This window comes from Petaurus breviceps, unplaced genomic scaffold (genome assembly GCF_028583685.1).
Source record: "Petaurus breviceps papuanus isolate PSGF00001 unplaced genomic scaffold, PetGlider_PUasm1.0 79, whole genome shotgun sequence".
NCBI classification, from domain to species: domain Eukaryota; kingdom Metazoa; phylum Chordata; class Mammalia; order Diprotodontia; family Petauridae; genus Petaurus; species Petaurus breviceps.
In genome coordinates this window covers 6,458,887-6,483,405 of record NW_027186523.1, presented here as the reverse complement: position 1 = coordinate 6,483,405, position 24,519 = coordinate 6,458,887, and the positions used below count along the sequence as shown (strand labels likewise).

General features: G+C 36.9%; 1 protein-coding gene across 2 annotated transcripts in view; it reads right to left on the bottom strand.

Moving 5' to 3' along the window:
- LOC138175807 (serine/threonine-protein kinase 38-like) overlaps positions 1–24,519 on the bottom strand; it is a 122,514-nt gene that overhangs the window by 38,426 nt on the left and 59,569 nt on the right. For both annotated transcript variants that reach the window (XM_069106303.1, XM_069106304.1), the window contains exon 2: positions 9,306–9,450. In XM_069106303.1, coding sequence (XP_068962404.1) covers positions 9,306–9,439 — 134 coding nt within the window. In that variant the 5' untranslated portion in view covers positions 9,440–9,450. The remainder of the gene's footprint in view (positions 1–9,305; positions 9,451–24,519) is intronic.

The following is a 24,519-nucleotide window of genomic DNA, read 5'->3' as shown; positions in this document are numbered from 1 at the left end:
CTTGTGGGGTGAGTGAGAGATAGAAATTAAGGATGGCACTGAATTTGTGAATGTGGGTGTCTGGAAAAATGGTGGCACCTTCAACATAAATGAAGAATGGTACTCACTCTTCTGTTCCACCAAAAAATGATGAGGAGGGCAAAACTTTTTCTCACAAGCTCCTACTTGCTACAAAAATGAGGGAGGAATGAGTGTGGATACACTAGGGGTAGAGCAAGTTTCACATGAATAAATTCTTGATGTGAATGCCCTGGTGGGAGTTAGGTTATAATTTTCCTGATGGGCCTCTACACCTAAAGCAGAAGGGGAGGGAGTGGGTTTGGGAATGCACATACCCATGGGAGGCCAATGGCAAGAAGAGGCAGATGGGGAAATACTGGATGATAATGGGGGAAATGAAGGTAGGACATTGTGGGGAGGATGACATGTAAGTTCTGTCTTAGACGGTTACCTGGAGCATTAAGAGAAGATACGACTAGCCCAGTGTTACAGTCAGTACATATCAGAGGTGGGATGTGAACATTCAGATCTTCCTGACTGGGAGTCCAGCCCTGTCATCGCGCTGCCTCTCAAAAAATAACAGTAATAGTAATAATAAGATAAAGTTATAAAGAGAGGTCTGGAGAAGAGTTCCATTTGAAGGGAAAGTAAATATTTATCTCTTTATTTTTATTTATTATTTCTCATCCCTGGAAATATTTTTCTATGGGACACTATTAATCAAGACTTAATTCACTAGTAATGACATTAATTAAATAATAATAACTTACTTATGAGCTCTCTTATTTACCTTACTACTTAGTTATTTGTTAACCAATGTGAATAATGCCAAAATATAGTAAATTTAGTTACATCTATCCTATAACCAGAATTCAATTAACTGCCATTTTGCCTCCTTTTCAGTGCAATAATAATTCTTGTTTATGCAAAGAACTATCATTTTAAGCTACTCTTTTTTTAAAAAACAAAACAAGGTAGTGAGTTTTCAGATAAAATAGTTTTGTACTGAATGAGGGAAAAAAGTACTTTTGTCTAAATAAGAATCAAACCAACTGGTAAAGGGTACGATATAGTTCCCTCCCCCCCTTTTTAAAAAATAAATGAACAGTTTAATGCTTGAAAGGAGTAAGAAAGGAGCTTAACTAAGTTAAATAAAAACTGTAAAACTGTAAAAATATACATGAAACAGTTATCAGATAGTATTTGTGCAGTTTAGGACAGAAAATGAACTGTGGAATAAGTATGAGATATAACTCAATTTCAAGGATAGTAGCATGATCCTTTATTTGTATGTGAACGGTGTGATAGTTTAAAGAGGCAGATTAATGACTGAAAACTGATATTATATAGCTAATGCATAACTTTGTTTTGTACATATTTATAATGTGGGGGCCTTTTGCCTTCTCAAAGGGTAGAGAAGGGTAATATGGAACTAAAAATGAAATTGAATTTTAAAATAAAATAAGGGCAGCTAGGTGGCGCAGTGAGTAGAGCACCGGCCCTGAAGTCAGGAGGACCTGAGTTCAAATGTGGCCTCAGACATTTAACACAAAAACTAGCTGTGTGACCTTGGGCAAGTCACTTAACCCCAACTGCCCTCCAAAAAGCAAATAAATAAATAAAATAATAACTTATGAAGAACAGATGAAAAAAGATGGACTAATATGGAAGACCATCTTGAGAACTTAGAACGTCACAGAATTAAGGTCCCTCAGTTCAACTAAAACTTTTACAACCAAAAAAGGTAAAACAAAAAATTATAAATCATGTAACTATTTTGAGAAGAAGAGATGATTAAATAAGGGGTGTTGAGTTCACAGGGAAAATTTAGTGAGTTTTCACCTCATTGGTGAAAGGTAGTCCTTTAGGTTCAAAGTTCTGTTAAACCATTGGAGATTTATGAAGTTGTGGCCAAGCAAGTACTATTCATAAAGAGATAAACCTTCTCAGGTGAAGGAGACTCAGCAGACATTAGAAACATGGCTTTGTCAAGGCAGAAATAAACACAATCAGATGATAAGAAAGCTTTTTTGGATGCTAGTTCCTTATTGACTAAACAAAGATTTTAAGTGCACTGGAAGAAAACTCTTATTCCAGCAGCTATTGCCCTACAATAAAAAAAAAAGTTGAAAAGACACAAATCCTTTTAGAAGGGCCTGTTACTCTTTGCTGATCCCCTTTTAAAAGGAAAAATAAAAAGAGAAAAGACAGGTTATGTAGCTGCTCTGTTTGTACAGAAGGATATGCTGAGATTTAACTGGATCACACTGAATGCTTAGAAATTGAAGAGCTAGCCAGGGTTGTTTTTTCTTGCTCAGAAATTCAACCTGAGATTTTTTTTTTTGCTCTGAGGCTAATTTGCTACAAATTGATAAGATTGCATAAGACAACTCCTGTTGCTCAAGTAGCTGGTTGAGCTAGCCTAGACTGCCTTGAAAGTCAAGTCTGATGAGTTTGAGAATTATTTTACTGATGACTCTAAACAAACTTCAGAGCTACAGAACCCACAAAGTGACAGAGAGAAACAAATCACCCACTGAAGGCAGCCTGGCAGGTGGAAAGAAAGGGTCCATCGCAGCACACTGGGAGCAGAGCCAAGTCCCCTCCCTCCCCCCAGCCCACAGTTTTAGCCTCAGGGCGGCACAGACCAGCCACAGCTAGAGGGATGTGGGGAGAATGGATTATTACTAGCAGCTGTGGTGGTTTCCAGAATTATCAACACATAAATGACAAAGACAAAGTGAGAGGTCAGTGTGGACTTTGGGAACAGGGGGTCCAGGACTGCGGTCTGGCCTCTGCCCCTGCATGGAGAAGCAGCTGAGGTGCAGCGGCCACCACTACGTGGCTGCTTCAGAGCTCCTGGCCTGCAGATTGTAGGGGGACCAAGCAACCATTCCGAGGAGTAATTGCTCTTGCTTTAACCTACTTGGATCTGGATTGTGGTCTAAGGTTGAAGGTCCTGGGGTGTGTAACCAAGTGCCAGAGCCAGTGGAGGCTTCAGAGAAGGCACCCAACTAATAGCTCCAGCAGCTGTGAAAACCCCAGGGATTTGGGACAAAGTTCTCCTCTCTGGAAACAGAGTTCTACTGTGACAAAAAGCTCAGAAGTCAAGTAACTGAGTGGCAACATGAGCAAGCAAAGGAAGCACAGCAGTCAAACCTTAGATTCCTATTTTGGGGACAAAAAGGATCAAAGCATGGAATAGGAGGAAGACAGTGAAGTCAGAACTCCTGCACCAAAAGCTTCCAAGAAAAATATGAATTGATTACAGGCCATAGAGGAGCTTAATAAGGATTCTGAAAACCAAATAAGAGAAGTGGAGGAAAAATTGGAAAGAGAAATGAGAATGATGCAAGAGAATCATGAAAAGCAAGTCAACAGCCTGACTGAAGAAAATAACACCTTAAAAAAGACTAACTCAAATGGCAAAAGAGGCTCAAAAAGCCAATAAGGAGAAGAATGCTTTAAAAAGCTGAATTTGCCAGATAGAAAAAGAATTTCAAAAGCTCACTCAAGAGAATAATTCCTTCAGAATTAGATTAGAGCAAATGGAAGCTAATGACTTTATGAGAAATCAAGATACTATTAAACAGATCCAAAGAAATAGAATTATTTTAGTTAAAAAAAATCAGAACTGCTATTCAATTCAAGGCTGTTAACACATCTTCAATGCCATTTTATGGGTGACTTTAAATTGAAATAACTTGTCAATACTATATATTGATTTAAGAATAAAAGTAGGTTTGCTCCGGTGAAGAATAGTAAGGACCAGCAGACAAGCAGTCAGCATAGAAGCCATTTTATGTAGGGCAGATGTTCCTGAATGAACCAATGATATCTCAACCTATAGGCCAGATTTGTGAATTATCCTGAGCACATTTTTTCCCCTCTCTCATGTTCTTCCTTTCTAGTTTCTTTTAACTGTGTTAGTCTACATTCCCCCACAGGTCATGAGAGCATTAGTGGTAGAGTGTGTGACCCAGGTTTATGTGAAGATCATAATGTATTTATTATTCCTGCATTTGCTTTAACATATGATGTTATTATTTCTTTTTGCCTTATTTCTAAGTAAATGGTTCTGTTTAAGATGTAAAAATGTCATCACTGTGATTAGCTGGTTTGTGTAAATGGAAGTGATTTTGTAGGGATTCAAGAACTAGAATAGTGGGTAGGAAATGCTCACAAAAGATCATTCCTTAAGTTACTGTTGCTATTCAGCCATTCAGTCATTGCAGACTCTTTGTGACACCACGGATAATAAAATAGGCCCTCCTGTCCTCTACTATCTCCCAAAGCCTGCCCAAGTTCATATTCATTGCTTCCATGGCACTATAGATCTCATTCTCTGCTGTCCCCTTTTCCTTCTGCCTTTAATCTGTCCCAGCATCAGAGTCTTTTCCAATGAGTCCTGTCTTCTCATTACGTGGCCAAAGTATTTAAGCTTCAGCTTCAATATTTGTCCTTCCAATGTATAATAAGAGTTAATATTTTTAAGTACTGACTGATTTGATCTCCCTGCTGTCCAAGGGACTCTCAAAAGTCTCCTCCAGGTTAGGTACCCTAAGAGAATTTAGTCCTTCTCTGAGAAACTAGATCTGCTGATAGTTTGGAATGAGTAAGGCAACCCAAAAAGCCAGTAAGTATTCATGTATCTATATGAAAGGTGTGAGGCATTACACCATGGGTAAGCACCATTTGAACCTATTACATTTATAATAGCAAACCTGAATAAAGGAAAGATCCTAAAGTGGCTTCTGAATCATCAAGGAAAAATTATGTTAAAAAACAATTTGGCATCAAAAGTATTTGGTAGTATTTTAATTGTTTGAGAATTATACAACCATGGAGGCAGTATGACATAGTAGACAGCTGACCTCAGAATGAAGAAGATCTGGTTCTAGGCTCAACTCTGACATCCTGGTAGGTATCAAAAATATTTGCAGTATTTTAATTGTTTGATAATTACAAAGTCATGGAGGCAGTCTGAGGTAGTAGAGAGCTGACCTCAGAGTGAAGACCTGGTTCTAGGCTGACCTCTGACATCCTGACTGTGGGACTCTGAGTCAGTCATAAGCCTTTCAGGGTCCCAGGGAACTCCCCTAGTATTGTAAGTAATGAAGAAGAATGTGCAACTGTAATGGTAGAAGGAAGTTCCTCATAGGCAGTTCCCTACACTAAAGAAACTACAGGTCCAGACAAAGAGAGCGGGGGTAGGTTTGGGGGAAAGTATGATATCTATGGATGTCTGCATGTCAAATTATTATTGACTAGAACATTTAATTAACTATGCCAGACCAATCACCACCATGCCAAATAACATAGAATTTATGTTAATACTATTGTTACAGGAAGCAAAAGTGAATTATTTATGAAAGATGCCTAAAGGGCATCAATCAATTAAGTGAAGCCTGGGCACTGTTGTTGATGTTTTTATTGTTATTGGTGGTGTGATATGTTTGTGTGTGTCTACTGTGTGTGTAAAAGTGCTTGTGTGTGTGTGCACACACGTGTGTATGAGGAAGCAGAAGTAAGCAAGGAGGAAAAATTTTGTAACTTATTTCCAAGAAAATACTTCCGAGTAATTTTACAGTACAACTCTAGCTAAGGAAAAACAGGGATGCCACATACCAATAAACATCAGAATATACTAAAATAGGACTGGTCTCTGCATTAAAATGACAAACAACATGGAATAAAAATTATGCAGTCACACAAATCTCTGGGTAGACTCAGAATGATAACATGGCACAAGAGCTTCCTTCTGAACCAAATTTTCAGTCACCAACGTTTGTTTTCTATGAAATTAATCTATGACCAGAATTCTTAGTTTGTCGATAAGGTGCCAGTGTCCTGACTTTATCCTCAGAAGTAATACAGTGGATTAATAAACCTGTAATAAGCAAATCTACTCCTCTGCATAATTAGCCCTCTACATCCAAGTCTTCCTTCAAGCCAAAGCTTGCCAAGTCCTCTTCTTCCATTAAAAATTTTCCTAAAATCCCACATACATCACGAAAACATCTTTATTTGGAAGCAATGTGGGAAGTTTGTTCTGAGCCTAACCTAGGTAAACTTTTAATCCCCATCATTTCCCACTACCTATTTATTACCCCCATAAAAGTATGTACCTGATTGTTATATTCTATTGAGTTTTTGTGGGCACTTGCCTATTTTTCTACGTCCTTTCTAAGTCTGTTGTTATCATCTGTATACTCTCTTAAGTTAATAGACTCTAAAGGCCAGGGACAATTTTATATTCATTCTGGATAATGCCTCACGTTGGCACAACACACAGAGAATGACTAAGAATGCCTTTAACAATGACAATGACCACTTTTTCTCAACCCTCTGCTTGGTGGACAGAAGAGAAGGGATTAATAAACATGGTTAGGATGGTAGTAGTGGAAGACTGTCTGATACCTGAAAACCTCTCCTTTAAAAATGAGGGCATGATTTCTTTCAGATGGTAGAAAATGTCACACAATGTGGATATTAAGCTGGGCAATCAACCAACATGTAGAAACCATTTTACCTTGCTATCATTTAAAGGCAAGTCTAAATGTTGGGTGTTCCTTCTTCAAACCTTGTAGATGATGACATTTTCCTCTAATTCACTTACCACAAATTTATCATTTAAAGAGACCAAAGAGAGATTAACCCACTCATTTATAGACAAATGAATATATACTGTAACATACTACAGTAATATGTATGTGTAATGTAACATATAATAAATGTAAGCTATTATTTTTTCTTAGGATCAAAGCAAAGTGGGCAAAAAGGTATGGATAGTTTAATCACTTTTCTTTTTACTCAAATTGATATTCAGAAAAGTGTAGATGATAGCAGGATATTGTAATGGATAGGGAACAGGGTTAGGAATTGTAAAGACTTGGGTTCAAATCCTGTCTCAGTTACTCTCAAGCTGTGTAACTTTGGGAGAACAACCTCTCTGTGCCTCAATTTACTCTGAGTTCAAATCTGGCCTAATACACTTGCTAGCTGTGTGACCCTGGTTGAATCACTTAACCTTTGCCTCATTTTCCTCATCTGTAAAATGATCTGGAGAAGGAAATGACAAACCACTCCAGTATCATTTCCAAGAAAACTCCAAATGAGGTCACAGTCAGATGCTACTGGAATGACTGAACAACACAACAACAATATATAATGCTATAATATGTGATATGTACTATAAAGCAAAATTCAATTCAACAAAAACTTAAGAAGTAACCATTAATGTGCAAGGTACTATGCATGATGTTTGGGATACAAAACATAAGAATCCACAGTCTCTCCCCCAAGGAGTTTCCAGTTTTATAGAAGGGAATACAGCATATAAACAAATAAGTAAAAGGTAAAAATGTGTTATGTTGGTGCAGCTAGGTGGTGCAGTGAATAAAGCACCAGCCCTGGAGCCAGTAGGACTTGAGTTCAAATCCAGCCTCAGACACTTGACACTTACTAGCTGTGTGACCTTGGGCAAGTCACTTAACCCCAATTGCCTTTCTTTCCCCCCTCAAAAAAAAAAAAAGACTTATGTGCAAAGGGAAAGGCCAACGTATACCATGAAAATTCAGGAAGCTAGTAATCATTTTTAGTAGTGGGGTGGTGGGAGGAATAACACAATACTTCAAAGAAGAGTTAGGCTTTAAAGGAGGAGTAGAATTTCAACAGGAATTACTGAAGAGGTAACAAATTCCCCAGGCATGGGGAAGACCTGGGTAAATGCAGAGATGGAAAAGTGCTAGGGTTTGATGTAGAGTAGAAGATGTAAAGGAAAGTAGTAAGAACTGAGGTTGGAGAGATAAAGAGGAAGCTGTCTTATGATGGGTCTGAAATGCCAGGTTATGGTATCTGTATTTTATCCTACAGCCAATAAGGAATCACTAAAGGTTGTTGAGCAGGAGAGCAACATGCTCACACCTATGCATTATTCATATTATTTTGGCAGCTGTGTGAAGGATGGACTGGAAAGGAAAATGCTGGAAGGTAGAAGAAGAGTTAAGAAGTTGTCACAATAACCTAGGATAAAAGTAATAAGGACCTGAAATGTGTGAGGAGAGAGTAGGGGGAAGATGAAAGAGATATTGTGAAGAAATATTGAAGGACCTGGCAACTGACTGGTGGGTACAGAAGAAAGGGTCAAAGATGGCACCAAACCTGAGAGGGCAGTGGTGCCAGTAGCAACAACAAGAACAAAAGAGGGAAACTGAGAAAAGGGGAAAGTTTCAGTAGAAATAGGAGTTCAATTTTCAACACAGAGTTTGAAGTACCAGGGAAATATCCAGGTAAAGCTGTTCAGCAAGAAGTATTTGACCAAATTATAGGAATGTTTTTAGGCCTCAGAAAATTGATTAATTCATTCAAAATGATAATAATTAAGAACCTGCACTGTTTACCAATGTTATCTGGAAGATATGACTGAGGCAATAAAATGGTCTAATATTTCCCTTTGGGAAGCTTGTGTTCCAATGTGCAGTCAGTAGTCACCCAAAAAATAGCACTCTATCCCCAACATTTATTGAATGCTATTATGCATGCATAATGTCCTATGCTAGATGGTGTTGGGGACACAAAGATGAATGACACATCAGTTTCTACGCTTAAGAAGCTAACAATTTGGAAGAAGTAAAGAATATGAAATGCTATGCTATCATTTTTGACAGGAAGAATCAGAGAAGGTTTCATGGAGAAGATCTTGTTTGAACTAGACCTTTGAAGGGTTTCCTGAGATATCTTCTCTGTAACGTCTACAACGAAAGCAGACAATTTTTTAAAATTCTGTAATTTGTTATACATTTTAAGTCAGTCTTGCAAAGTACTAAGGGCTCCTTTATGAAGATGTAAATTTTGTCAATTTACTATTTTTGTCTCAACTCTGTATCCTATGTAGGAAAGGGAATAGTTGGTCTAAGTAACCCTGTAAAACCATATACATAAATTTCAAAATGTTAACCTACTACCAATTTTTTTAAAAGGTTGGGAATATGTCCACTAAAAACAAAACAAAAAAAATCACAAAAGGCATAACATATTTTTCCCAACTAGGAAATTTTATGTGTGTTTAGTTAGTGTGTGATGTGAGTACTTGTTTGATCAGAACTGAATATGCCTTGAGAGAGCATTTCTAGAAACCAAACCAATGAGTAAATGAATTTCCACTAAGTGTAAGCTATTAAGAAATAGCATAGTTTGTTCCATGCTGTAAAACTACTTAATGGAAAACATGCTTGTATTCTGACCAATCAATGTAACAGCCCAAACAACGTAAGAAATTGACATGGACTAGTTTTTTCCCATACCTGGTTTCTCTTTCTTCATGCTGTAGAATTAGGTTGCTGTAGAAATTCTCCAATGTGAGTTTAGCCACAGTCACTCTTTCCCGGGTGTGGTTGCTCATGGGAAAAGTTGTTGTAGTCCCCGCAGTCATTGCCATAGTAACAGATACTGAAACAGAATATATTATAACAAATTACTCAATAGAAGAAACTTTTTTTTTACAAACTCCAAATGTTTTAATTTCATTGGAAGAAGGTTCTACCCTGAACAGTTAAGCAAATCTAAGCATTTCATGAAACTAGTGGACAGGACGTGCTACCCACTCACCTAAAATAATAAAGACGAATGATCTATAACAAAACAAAGAAAGAATTGCAACAAAGCAATAAGGAAAACACATGAATTACTATAAATGTTCTACACACATACACATGGGTGTTTCCTTGTAAATAGTCAAATAATAATTCAGCTTCCTGAATTCCAAAAAAACATATGCCAAGCAAAGCAGCAAGCTGTACTGCTTTCAAATAAAACTCACCTGCTATAATAAAACAAAGGTCCAAAATAATTACTCTCATACCCAAAAGAGAAAACAAATGAAACAAAGACCAGTGTTGTGGTAGTAGAAAATAAATTCATCAAACCACTTTACGTGTATTTATATAATGGCTTACATAAATTATCTCATTTGCTTTTCACATCTCAGGGAGAGGAAAGTTGGACAGAAAAGGCACATTTTGTAGATGAGGTGACAGATTTAGAAAAGTTTAAGTGACATATCCAGAGTCACAAACCTAATACATGAGTGGAACAGAAATAAGAACCTTGACCTACTATCTCAATCAATACACACCAACCATGTGCCCAGGCACTATAATAAGAGCTAAGAATACAAAGACATAAATGAACCAGTCCAGGCTCTCACAGAGCAGGACACACACACACACACACACACACACACACACACACACACACACACACACACACACACACCATCTTAAGCTTTAATAGCTATTAAAACTCTCTGTGTTTGAGAGACAAATACCATGAGAGCAAAAACATCTTCTTATATGAGAACTATACAGACGAAGCAAGGTATGATAGAAACATCATTGGACTAGGAACCTCATACAGGCTGTCCCAAAAGTCTTTACATAGTTTTAAGACTGAGGGACATTTCTTCCTCAAAGGGAGAGTTTGTTATATATCCCAGTGCTTGGTACTTGGTAATCAGGATAAATAACAAACTCTCCCTTTGAGGGAGAAATATTCCTCATGTTGAGGAAGGTATAGGAGTTCATATTTTTAATAATGGGAAAGGACATGTGAAGATCATTAAAACGAAGTAGGAAAATGGGGAGGGAGAAGATCTAGAACCACACATATCTCTACCAGGGAAAAAAGAAAATGGAAATAAGACAATTGTCTTTTAGAAGGCTTACCTTGTCTTAAGATCATTAAGAAAACAAATAGAGAACATTTATGTACAAACCCCATAAAGATGGACACTATATGTGTCAGTAAGTGCTTACTTATTATGCCCCAATCACTGTGGTAAGCTCTGGGATACTGATCTAAATGTATGCTAAAGGACAATAATCTAATCTAAATTAAGAACAGATCAAAGGACAAATCATAGAATCAATAAATAAATCACAGTTAAGTAAATGAAAACAGGAAGACAAAGTACCAGTATTTATGAGACTGAATAAATTCTTAAAATAAAATTTATAGCTCTATTAATGAAGGGGAAAAGGAGATAATTAATGAATTGAGCTTGCAAATAAAAACTGGAAAATCATCAAATTAATAATATTGAAAGAAGCATAAAATAAAAAAAGTTGAAAACCACAGGGGAAATTGTATTGAAAACAAAAAGACTATTGAGTTGATATACTAAACAAAGAGCTATTCTCTAAAAAACCTAACTAAATTGACAAATCATTAGCAAATTTGACTTTAAAATTAAATGGACAAACAGGGAGGTTAGGTGATGGAGTGAACAGAGCACTGGCCCTGGAGTCAGGAGAACCAGAGTTCAAATGCGGCCTCAGACACTTAACACAAAAACTAGCCGTGTGACTTTAGGCAAGTCACAACCCCAACTGCCCTCCAAAAAGCAAAAAAAAAAAAAAAATTAAATGGACAAAATGAAAAAAAAAAAGAACAAATTCACAAAGATTGGAGCAGAAATAAAAGAAAATTATCAGAAAAGTTCTGTAATTAATTATTTGCCAATGAAGATGATAACAATGGTAGCAGATGAATATTTGATTCTAATAATTGATCCTAAACAATTCATTCTCAGAAAATGAGATTGAGAAAACCATAAACTCCCAAGGGAAGGACAACAGAGCAACTGAACTATATGGATTTGTAACTCTATTGCATCAAATATTTTAAGATCAATTAATTCTTTTCAAAAAATAGAGAAAGAAGGCACTCTACCAAAGTCTTTTTATAAAGCAAATATTTTCCAGACAGTCAAGTTAAGGAGAGATTAAAAAGAACTAGACACCTATATTACTCACAAATATTGAAACAATATTTAAAACAAAATATTAACAAAGCAACTACATTAATATATGTATTAAAATATTATGGGAAAACATTACTAAGGGTTCAACAACAGAAAAACAATTAGCAGAATCAATCACATTATTGATAAAACCTACATTATTATATCAATTAATATAGGAACAAACCTTAAAATATGGCACTCATTTGTATTAAAAATCCTTTTTCAAAATAGCATTAGAATGGAAATTCCTTTACTTAAGATCATCAAAAGCATTTATCTAAAAACAACAGCTAAAACCAATAGTGTTATTTGTAATTGAGAAACACTGGAAGCTTTCCCAATAAGATCAGTGTGAAGCAAAGGTTTCCCCACCACCCCTATTCTTTGTAGAGAAACAGAAATGCTAACTATAGTGATAAGGCAAGAAAAAAGAAATTAAGGGGATAAGGATTGGCAAAATGGAGGTAAGGTTATCCCTATTGGTAGATTACATAATGGTTCACTTAGAAAATCCTTGAACAGATTTTTTTGTGTCATAGATCCCTTTAGAAGCCTGGTAAAGACTGGGAAAACTCGATATATTTTTTAATGCATAAAACAAAATACACAGGATTACAAAGGAAACCAATTATGTTGAAATAATTATAATAAAATATTTTGGAAAACTGCATGGGTGAGGGACAGCTAGGTGGCACAGTCTACCAGCCTTGGAATCAGGAGGACCCAAGTTCAAATTTGACCTCAGATACTTACTAGTTGTGTGACCCTGGGCAAATCATTTAATCCTGATTGCCTGCCAAAAGAATTAATTGCAATAAAAAAAAAAAAGTACATGGATGACTCCCTAAGGACCTTGGAGAATAAAAAGACACTAACTGAGATGATTAACCAGCATCAAAAAAGAAGCAAGATACAAAATAAATCCACACAACCAACCTACTAATGGATGCAGGACTGATATAAATATAGCCATAAAATAAGGTTTACAGAAGTAAAGAAGGTTTAAATAATTGGGGATGTAACTCAGTGTTCATGACTGATATATACTAATATAATAAAAATGAATACCTATATTACTCTACAGAGTTAGTGTAATCCCAATCAAATTATCAAGGGGATACTTTATGAGACCAGACAAAAAAAGAACAAAATGAATAAGAAGGAACAAAAGGTCAAGAATGTCATGAGGGAAATTATGAAGAAAAAAAAACAGGAATGAAATGAGACTAGCATATTATAAAATAATTGTCAAAACTATATGGTACTAGATTTAAAAAAAAGAAAGAAAATTAAATAAATACAATACATAGAAGTAAATAAAATCTGGTGTTTCATAAATTCAAGAACACACAGTATTTGGGGAGGATTTCTTGATTTGTAAATTTTTTTAAAAACACCATAAAAATGAAGGGAGTAAAAAAAAAAGTAAAGGTTTTACAATTGCAAATGGGGAAAGATTCACAGCAAGACATAAGGAAAATAGAAAGATAAAGTAATTAAGAGGCTGTATGTTATCGTGGAAAGAACACTGGCAGTGGGGTCAGAAGAAGATTCCAATCCCATTTCTGATGCTGACAAGCTTCTATGACCTTAGACAAATTATTTAACTTCCTTGGGTCTCAGTTTTCTCCTTTGTAAAATATAAGGGACTTGGATTAGATAATCTCTGTGGTCCCTTTCAGCTCTAAATCTCTAGTCTTAGAATATGAAGAATAGGAATATAAGAAGAAAAGATATAGATAAGAGGGAAGAAAATCTTTGTATCACATAGACAAGCGTTCAGAAAGCAATTAGCTTTCTTAAAAAAAAATGCAAACTCTTACTAGTGATCTGAAAAACTTTTCAAAATAACTAATACTAAGGTAAATGCAAATTAAAACAACTTTGATCTATCACCCCGCCACACTCATCAAGTTGGCAAGGAAGACAGAAAAAGCCAATGCTACGGGAAGGGAAAGACACTAATTTGCTGCATGAACTGTTTTATCATCTAAAATGTGACTTAGAAATTAGGTGAGAAAAGTTTCTAAATTATTCATACCCTTATTCGTGGTAATCCTGCTACTAGGTCTATCCACCATCTCCCAAGGAGGTCAAGGACAAGAAAAAAAATCCCACATGTAACAAAATATTGATAGAAGCACTTATAACAGTAAAAAGATGGAGACAAATTATGTGCTTATCAACAAGGGAGTGGTTGGATAAAATATTACATGAATATAATGGAATAGTCTTACACCATAAGTAATGAAGAATATGAGAAATTCAAAGAAAGATGGGAAGACTTGTATGACCTTATATGGAACAAGGAAAGCTGAATCAAAGGAACATACATAATCTAAAGGAAGACAATGCTAAAAGGTCACTAATTTCAGTCAAATTCAAGGGGCAATTTCGACTTTACTAAAATTAAGTATATATCTTTCTATGAAGAAAGAGCAAGCAATAAAAAAGGAAATCATATACTTTCACTTTCAATCACTGTCATGGGAGAAGGGAAGGATTTATATAGAGCCCCTACTATGTGTAGGCACTCTAAGAACTTTACAAATATTACCTTGTTTGATCCTGAAAACAACCCTGCAAAGTAGGTGCTATTGTTTTCCCCATTTTACAGAAGGGGAAACTGAGGCAAAGAGGTTAAGTAACTTGCCTAGAGTCACACAACTATTTAACTGTCACCTTGCCTGGCACATAGTAGGCACTTAATGTGTGTTGAGGACACATTTGAACTCAGGTCTCCTTGACACTAGGCCCAGAGCTTTATCTACTACACCATCTAGCAGTATCACGTTATGTAATCTTTTTTTTTTAATGGGAAAGTACCTTGTAGGAAAGTGAATTGTTTATGGGAAGTGCCTATATCAAAACAAAATTTAAAAATTACAATCATACAGTCAATTAAAAAAAAAGAAAATAGCAAACAAGTTTCCAAATCAAAAGCATTTGCCCAATGATTGCATTTGTAGATGTAGTCAATGTGCAGGCACAAGGTTCCATATTTATCCCATGTGTATTATACATATTAGAGAAAGAAATGGCAAACAACTACAGTATCTTTGACCAAAAAAAATTTTTTTTTAATTTTAAAAATTAAACACACACACACACACACACACACAAATAGGGTCATGGTGAGTCGACGTGAATGAAACAGTTGAATGACAAAAATTATAGTATGTGAACCTGGTTTACACAAACAAACCAATCTCAGTGACTGATGTTCCTGAGAACCAAGACTCATCTGGTTTCAAGTCTGGATATACTGAATTCACTTAGGGCAGTAAAGTTTCATTGAATGATTAAAGCTACAGACCCACTTTCAAGGGGGAAAATTCATCTTGAGATTCAAAAATGGAAGAAAAGTCCCAACTCTTCAAAATAGTTTTGGCCAAATGGTGTTTTGGGAGTTTGAGCAAAAAAACAAACAAAAAACCATATGCACACAGATGTACACCAATACACTCAGTTGTTTACCATCAAGTTATAGTGTAACTGAGCCTATAAGGACCCTAGTAATGAATTCCAAAGAATGAAACAATAGGACCTAACAAGCCACAGATCCAGCTAGCAGAGTGACACTTATTATATTGCAAATTCATTCCCCTAATGGATTTAACATTGTACTTTCCTTAATAAAGGCTTTTCTGTAGCCAGAAAAGAACAGGATACAATTTGCAAGTCTAGTGTTCCTGAACTGATAAAAACAGCTCTTGAATTTCCTGCTCAAGTGTTTTCTCCAGACTTTCCTATTCACCAGAGGAGACATTACCAGGGGTTAAGTCCAAAATTCTTTGATTTTATTAAGCCTGAAGAAAGGCGATAACAAACCTGGCACTAAAGCAAGGACCTATAAATAGAAATGGTAACTCCAAAAGTTTACTAGGGAGCCACTAAAGCAGAAAAATAGAACATCTGAGTGGTGAAATGCCTTCTTTGGCTCTAAGGTGGTCAGGTGGTACAGTGGATAGAGCACTGGGTCAGCAGTCAGTTCAAATAGAGCCTTAGACACTTACTAGCTGTATGACCCTGGGCAAGTCACTTCATCTCTGCCTCAGTTTCCTCAACCGTAAAATGGGGATAAGAATAAGCACTTACTTCTCAGGGTTGTTGTGAGGTGTTTAATAGGTGCTAATGCACTTAATTAGATACTAAAGTTTTGAAAAATTTTCTTAATCTTTAAAACAAGAGTGTGAGGTATTATGTGTAAATTACTATAAAGCTCTTGGCTTGGTTCAGGTGGCACAGTTCCTAACACATGCTAAGTGCTATATGCAAGTTAGCTATTTGCATTGTAGTCTTAGAAAATTGGAATGGGGCAGGCAGGGAATTTACATTGTCAACATGTATCAGTCAGAATTTGAATTCAGGTCTTTATGACTCATACACATTCTTCATCTACTATACAATTCTACCACTTAATACTTAATACTGGGTCAGTTAGCCCTCTTTTTCATCATCTGTAGGTGTCTACTTCATACATGAGGAAAATTAGGGAAAAAAAAAAGTTAAGCAATTTACTGACCTTGTAAGGCAGAGTCAAGCTTCAAACCCAGGTGTCTTGACTACAGGCCCAGTCTTTTTTCCATGACTGGACACATTGGTTCTAACTCTAACTTAAGGATTGTTGTCTGAGAGGTTAGGTGATTGAGGAACAAGAGGGTATGGTGTTATCTGAAATAAGTAATTCGTCAGCTTAGATTTGATACCGAGGTTTTGCAAACACTTAAAAATGGTTCGGGGGAGATTTACACATTAGGGAAGAATTCTGTGGTGTTCATTTTGCCCACTGTTTCAATGAACTTTCTTTTCATTTGGGGCATGACCTACAATTGGTTTGGAGGAAGGAATATCCTAGTCTTTGCTGCCTTAAAAAACATACACTTCAAGGTGGTGGGCACAGTGTGTCCTTAAACCATCACTTATCCTTCAAATCCCTTTGGAATGTGTCACATACTCTTGCCACAAATATTTCCATGGGTTGGGTCCTCAAATGCTTACTTGGATATAGAAATGCTATGTTGTTGATGGAAGAACAATGTATTATAGTGATCCAAATAATCATTAAAAAAAAAAAACCTTCTAAATATTCCTAAATCTTCTAATGGGAAAAAAAGCAGCCATCAATCAAATATAAACAACTAAGCCGAAAAATAAATGCCCTTTTAAGACTCTGTTCAGGACTCAGACTAAAAATAGTTTGCTGATCTCAACATATTAATGTGAATGTTTAGGTAAGGTGCCACCCCATGCTTCTTGGAAATGACCAGAAGAGAACCCACCCAACAACACACTATTTACATCATGGAATCATTCTATTTCTGCACTCTTAATCAGCAACATATTCACTTAACGGGTCTTTGTAGACTATGCGGGTGACGAGTCATATTTGGTTAAGAAATCTCCTTGTCAAACTTCTCAGACTTTTTACACTATCTCCATACTTAGGGGTAGGGGTGGGGAGAAGGGCTGACACTAACAGCAAGTCAGAAGTATTTTTTAAAACCTCTTTATGGTAATTATATGCAAGAACAGAACAAGACCCTGGAGTCAGAAAGACCTGAATTTGAGTCCTCCCTTGGACACTTGCTAGCTGTGTCAGTGAGGAGACAAGTTACACCTTCTTGGCCTCAATTTCCTTATCTGTAAATGGTGATAACAGCCCTTACTTCACAGGTTTATTGGGAGAATCAAATGAGTTAATACATGTGTGATGTGCTTTGTAAATCTTCAAGCACCATATAAATACCGGTATTATCATTATTATACTAGGGCTATAGTACTACTATATCACTACTAGTACTACTTGTACTGGTTAAAGAAAAAAAAACAACCAAAAATTGTGATATTAGAACTCAGAATTGGAAGGATGGTAGAGAAGTCATCATCCAACCTTTCATTTTGAAACCAAGACCCAGACAGCTTCAATGACTCACCCAAGGACACAAAAAGAATAAATGGCAAAGTTTAGATATCAAACTCAAGTTCTCTGACCCCAAATGCAGTGACTTTTCTCCACTATGCTATGTTGGCCTATACCTCTTCCCCACAACCCTCAAAAAGAAGATAAAATCCTTAGAGAATCTTAGAATTTTGACCACCAGATAGTGGTATCAGTTACTAATTTGACACTATTTGACAGGTCCTTACTAATTGTCCCTGGCATTTATCACAAAAGTATCCACTGGGCAATGGTGCTGAAGAAGTGCTGCTTATTTATACCTCTGCATGAATCTTTCTGTTACTAGAAAGAGGTCTGGGATTTGGAATCAGACGGCCTGTGTTCAGATCCGGACTTTGTTTTTACTGAGTGAGGAAGTCACTTGATTTCTCCAGGCTTCAATTTCTTCAACCATAAAATGAGGAGATTGGGTCAGATAACTTTGAAGGTGTCTTCCTTCTGTTAATCTGTGACTCTATGACCTTCTCTATGGTTCTCAGAGAACACTTGATTTTGTTTCCCAGTTTCTCCTTTCCCTAAGTAGCCACCCCCTATTTGCTACCTTGGGGGTATGCATTAAAACATATTTGCTCCCCAGCAGGATCGGTTCTGAATCCTCCACTTGACAAACCCCACCTCTTCCCTGGCCTTGCCATATTTTGCTGGCGTGGCTTTAACATAACGGAGTTTCTCCCCAGAGAAAAAAAAAACTTTTTCAACTATGCATAATTGTTTTACTCTTATCATATTATTAATAAAAGCAATAAATGCACAATAAAACCTCTACTACCCCCAAAAGACCTAGGTGGTTCCCAGATAGTGTATAAGCTGCTCCAAATTGAGAAATTCTAGGAAATGAATAATTTAATCATTTATCGTGCCCTGGCCATTGTCCTGCCAGTTAGCAAAGGAGCTTTAAGAATGTAACAATTTACAATTGATCCATGCTGCCAGGAGGAATTGAAGTTCTTAACTTTTAACTTTTTTGTGCTGTCATAGACCCCTTTTGTAAGGCAGGTGAAGCCTATGTATAGATCTCTTTCCTCCTCAGAATGTTTAATTGCCTACATTCATAACTGAAGGAAATGCTAAATTTTGGTTAGAAGTTAGTGAAAATGAAGACTATACATAGTGTGGGTATACATATGTATATGTATACATGTATATATGTATGCATGTACAACCTGAAAAATCAATATATCCATGGACCTGTGGACCCCCTGGAGGTATGAGGTCCCCAGGTTAGGAACTCTTGCTTTTTAAGTGAAAGTTAAGGAACTCTGGTCATAGAACACAGATTTGCCATCTGGTGCAAGCCTGATGACCATTGCTTCTTTGGTCAGTGTCCCATTGCTAGCAGGGATCTCTCTCTGATCACTTCCTGCCATGCTTAGCTCCTGAGGGAGCAGAGGGAACGGATTCAGTGCTAGGTCTTGGCAAGGAAGACTTCCCACTATGCTACTTCAGAGTCATGGGCGAAGTCAAAGAATATTATCTCTTCTGCTACCATGTTGCCTCACTTTTCCTTAATTATGACTTTCTTTCTTGCTCCCCTCCTGGGGCAAAGTCCCACTTCTCAGTGCAGCAGAAGAAAAAACAGAGAGTAAGAGAGATGCTATTAAAGGCCAGAGTTAGAAGAGACCTTGTTTATCATCTAACCTACCCTTCTCTCTCTCTCCCTCTCTCCCTCTTTCCCTCCCCCCACCTCTTTAATAGACGAGGAAAACAAGGCCCAGGGAAGTAAAGTGACTTGTCCAATGTAACAGAGCTCGTCAGGGAAGAGTCAGGGCTTGAACCAGAACTTGTCCACCAGTTTAGTACTTTTTCTATTCTATCACAACATCTCTTGGTATAGTGGAGGGAAACATGAGAACTTTTCCCACTCATGGAGGAGAATGAGTCAAGGATACCACCTTTTCCCCCCATTAACAATGTAAAGAAACATTTCAGTAGAATGTAGGCTCCTTGAGAGTAGGGATTTTGTCACTTTTGTCTCTGCATCATCAGGTGGGAGGCAGATTTATCAATATAAGAAAACATTTCCTAATAACTAGAACAATCTAAAAAAGGGGTGAACTCTCTTGGGAGATAAGAAGTTCTAGAACATTAGATATCTTTAAGCAGAGACTCAAATAATTATCAGATAGGAACATTTCAAGTGAATTACAGTACCAGAACTCAACTATGAGATTTTATGATTCTATTTCTTACGGCTGTAGGACAGATGTATTGCTGTATCTCACCATTCTAACCCATAAGCAAAAATCATACTTCATTCATAGTTATAACTACACCATTACAGATATTTACCATGTTGGATTTTTTGTTGGATTTTTATCCAATAATTTTACCAAAATATTCTGGGGGATGATTATATTAATACCTTTATTTTACTTTCACAGATCAAAATAAAACTATTTCCACAACTGTGAACTATCCCAAATCACTAAGCATAGTGCTAAAAACAATAAACAGAATACATGCCACTTATTCAGTGCCTTGCAACTATTTCTTTATAGATCACCCCAAAATCCTCTTTCCATTTACTACAGAACTAAACTATCAAGCTGGGGGGAAAAGGCAACTCAATACCCAAAACAACTGAATGTCCTCAAATATGTTACCTAACTTTGCATATCATACACAAGAACATAAGAATCACAAAATGGAGTGGTTTGGGCTAAGCTTAACTTGCTGCTTATGAAAACAACTGGAGGACTTAAAATTTCTTTTCTTTATTTATGGGCTTAATCATCAACAAACACACATGTTTCAATATATACTGGCAAATTTCTTGTATTAGTCACTGACTACTTATTGATAATAACAGTATTTATATAGTACCGATAATATTCCAGGCCCTGGGTTAAGCACTTTACAAACATTATCTCATTTAATCTTCACAACACACCCTGGGAAATAGGTGCTAATATAATCCCCATTTTACAGATGGGGATACCAAGGCAAAAAGAGGTTAAGCGACTTGTTCAGGATCACACAACTTAGTAGTGTATGAGGTCAGATTTAAACTAAGGTCTTTTTTTTTTGGAGGGGGAAAGGCGGGCAATTGGGGTTAAGTGACTTGCTCACACAGTGTTATGTTTCTGAGGTCAGATTTGAACTCAGGTCCTCCTGACTCCAGGGACAGTGCTCTATTCACTTTGCCACCTAGCTGCCCCCAAACTAAGACCTTTTTGACTCCAGTCCCAGCACTAACTACCAAGCTGCCTAAAATAGCACTTCAGCATTTTTGCCTTAGGAAATAAGAAGGTATCTAAGAAAACTTTTAAATTCACAGACCTTTATTAAATACCTACTATATGCCAGTACTATACTAAGTGCTTGAGAAATAAAGACAAAAAAATAAGATAGTCCCTTCCCATACTATCTTCTCGGTGGAGGATTAAAGCAGGGGACTACAAAATGGAGACCAGAGCATGGCCACAAGGAGTAATGGTGGTACTCCATAGCATATCCTATGACTGGCTGTATCTCCAACACAACCACACTACCCCCTTCACCCAATATTGCCACATTTCCTTCACTCTTACTAACCCCTACTCTTTGGCAGTACAAACTGCTCACCTCTCCCCTTTTGCACTGAGAGGAGTGTCCTCAGGAGGTTATAACCTAAGTGAGACAAAAGCACCTGCACTAGCCCCTGCAGCTGCACAAGCAAAACCCTTCCTCCCCAGAGCAGCCTCCTGGTTTGGCCAGGTGCTGGGGAGGGGCGGTGTGCTACAGTCAACAGCAGCCCTGCCCCTTCCCTTTTTTCATTTTGGTTGGTACAGTGAATCATACAGAAGGAGCCTGCCTGGCTAGGCTGCAGTCTTCATTGCCTTACCCTTCTCCCCGCAAACTCATTCTGCAAAACCTTCTTTTTCTGTCAATGGCATGACTATCCTCCAGTTACATAGCTTCCAGACACTGGTATCACCCTCAATTTCTCCCTCTTACTCATGGCATTTCTCAGTTGTCAAGTCTCTTATCTTTACACTCTTGTCTCTACTTAGCTCACCACCTCTCACCTGAAGCCGTAGTTTCCTTCTCCCAAGTCTCTACCTTCTCCAAACAGTCCTCTGCACAGCCATGCAGTAAGTCCCCTTAAGTAAAGATTCCCTACTCAAGTCATGTCACTCCCCTCCTCGAACTCCAGCAGCCTCCTATTGACTCTAGGATTTATTCCATCTTTAACACTTTTTAGTGTTTATTTTGTGTAGCTATAAAGTACGTTGTAAAATGTACGCAATTACACGTACACTGATATGTATATATAATTTGTAAACAAACTGGAGGTGGCTAACTTTTTTTTTAACTGATAGGAGTTGTGTGATCAAAAACTATACAGACCATGGCTCTTAATATTGCCTCACTACAACACTGAAATTGGATCAAGAATCGAAGTGGTTAAATATTCAGAATTTCAGGGGAAATGCTGGTATACAGAAGAGTAACCTTATCAAACATAGATTCCCCAGAGGATACCGCTGAATCAAAAGAGCCAATTCCTATAGCTGTTACCTCTGTTTTTATCAACATCAAAGTCAGTCTTTAGAGACAGAATCCCTTTGGTGTAGGAAGGATTGTGCAGAAAGATTACCAGGTGGAGTTTCCAGTTATACCACAAGTTAATAATGGATAAGACCTTTGTAACATTATGGATCCAGTATGTATGCTGTAATTCCAAAGACCAAACTGTATCAGAAGAGATGGGGACATAGGCCAGGACATGTACTGCCAGGCAAAGCCTTGAAAACCCATTGAGCCATGTACTGGTAGGGGTAACAAATTAAAATCTTCTTGGCAGGATACTAGTGGACTTAGGAACATGGAACATTGCAGATGTTTTCTAGCCCATCTCCCATATCCATCCACCCTTAAAATACAAAACCATAACCCTATTCCAACTTTCCATTATCAGGATAAACATTTCTAAAAATGTTGCTAGGCTCAAGAAGGGGGAAAATATTTAGACACTATAAAGAATGTAATATAATATAGAACATAACACAGGTAACTGCTAAAAGCCTTTATGGTGATCCTGTCATCTGTCATAAAACTAAAGACTATTTTCTTTGATTGAGAAGTTTAAAAAAAAAGTATTTGTAGCTATACATACAAGCTAATTATATGTACTTCTGTTTACATTAAAAATGTTAAAAGAAAAACTAGCAAATCACCTTAACCCAAGAGGCTAGCGTACCATCTGTCATCTGATAAGTGCTCACCAAATACAAGCTGCCCTTCCAGCATAACGTTTGCTTGTGGACATCATTGTGCCTAGGCTTTCCCCCTAGAACCAAATCCTTAGTTTCTATTTAGTGAATTATGGCAAATAATAGTAGAATAACCATGATGTCATGGTATTGAACTAAGGGGAAACAGGAAGAACAGCTTAACAAGGGGAATTCTGAAGGAAGTTTTAGTCTTAGCCTAATGTATACCTGGCAAAAGCAAAAACAAAAACAAAACATAAAAGCAACTGTTTTAAAGTATCTCATTTTACCTGTGGGATTCAGGAGGATGTACACATTCAAGCACAATCTCTCATCTCTGCTAGGTTTACACACACACACGCACACACACACACCCCACATACATATATATATATATACATATATATATATATATACACACATTAGGGTATGTACTTTTTAAGTTATTAAATCTTAAAACTGAACTAAAAACTTTTGGATCACCCTGTATTTTGGTTTTGGGTTATTTGTTTTCTGTTGGGTTGGGTTTTTTTGTTGTTGTTTTTTGTCATAGGAATGTCCTCACATCAAAACAAATGGCAAAGCAGAGAATCAAAGCTGGGTTACATACACTGAAGGTCAAATTACATCCAAACCTTATACACCAAGGGAAGTACTACCCCTCCCTTCTCCCCCCAAAAAAGGCAACAGAGAAGGAAGGGACAAAACCAGAGCTTGGTAGATTTAAACGAAAAGATCCCCACCCTTTATTCCTTCAGTGTCTAGAATTTCTGCTCATGAAATGATGCCAGAAGCAAGAAACCAGGAAGCCAAAAAGAATGTTTTTTATACCAATAGGCGGAGGGGTCAGGACGACCAGAACTACCAATGAATGGACAAGGCAACAACAAAAAGGCCAGTGGTATGAGGTGGTGTGACATGGTAGTAAAGGAAAAGGGAGGAGCCAGCTTTTGGAGAAACCGTAGAAGCAACTTGAAAACATCAATCACTTGGCGGCCCAAATAGAAAAAATTTCACCATCTTGAAGACTTGCTTCACAAACTGGGGGGTGGGTAGGGAGGGAACAGAAAGTAGTTTAGAGAAGGGGGGGATTCACAGAGAGTGATATTATAAAATTGTAGTTTAATAGAAGAGGGTAGGAGGGAAATTATGAAATTCACACAAACTTTTTAGATAATTTGTTTAAAGCACTTTAACATAGTGTCTGGCAAACAGTAGGCACCATATACGTGTTAGCTTTTTTGTTCACTTGTGAATGTATACTTCAATTTTAGTGTACAACAAAAAACAATATTAGGAACTAATAGTTATGGGAAATATTCATTTCTTTTTCTTCTGCTGCTCAAAGGGAAAAGAAAGAAAACATGTATTCTCTAAATCGATATACTCATTTCAATTTTTAATTTTTTAAAATAATATGCTGTGTTAATACATTCACTTTGCCTTCAAATAAAGCCCAATGAATGAAACCAATAAAATGTATTTGCTTATAGAATAGGATTAGTTCTATTCTTAGCAAAAGTCAGGCATCTTTAAATGACATCAACAGGCTTATAATT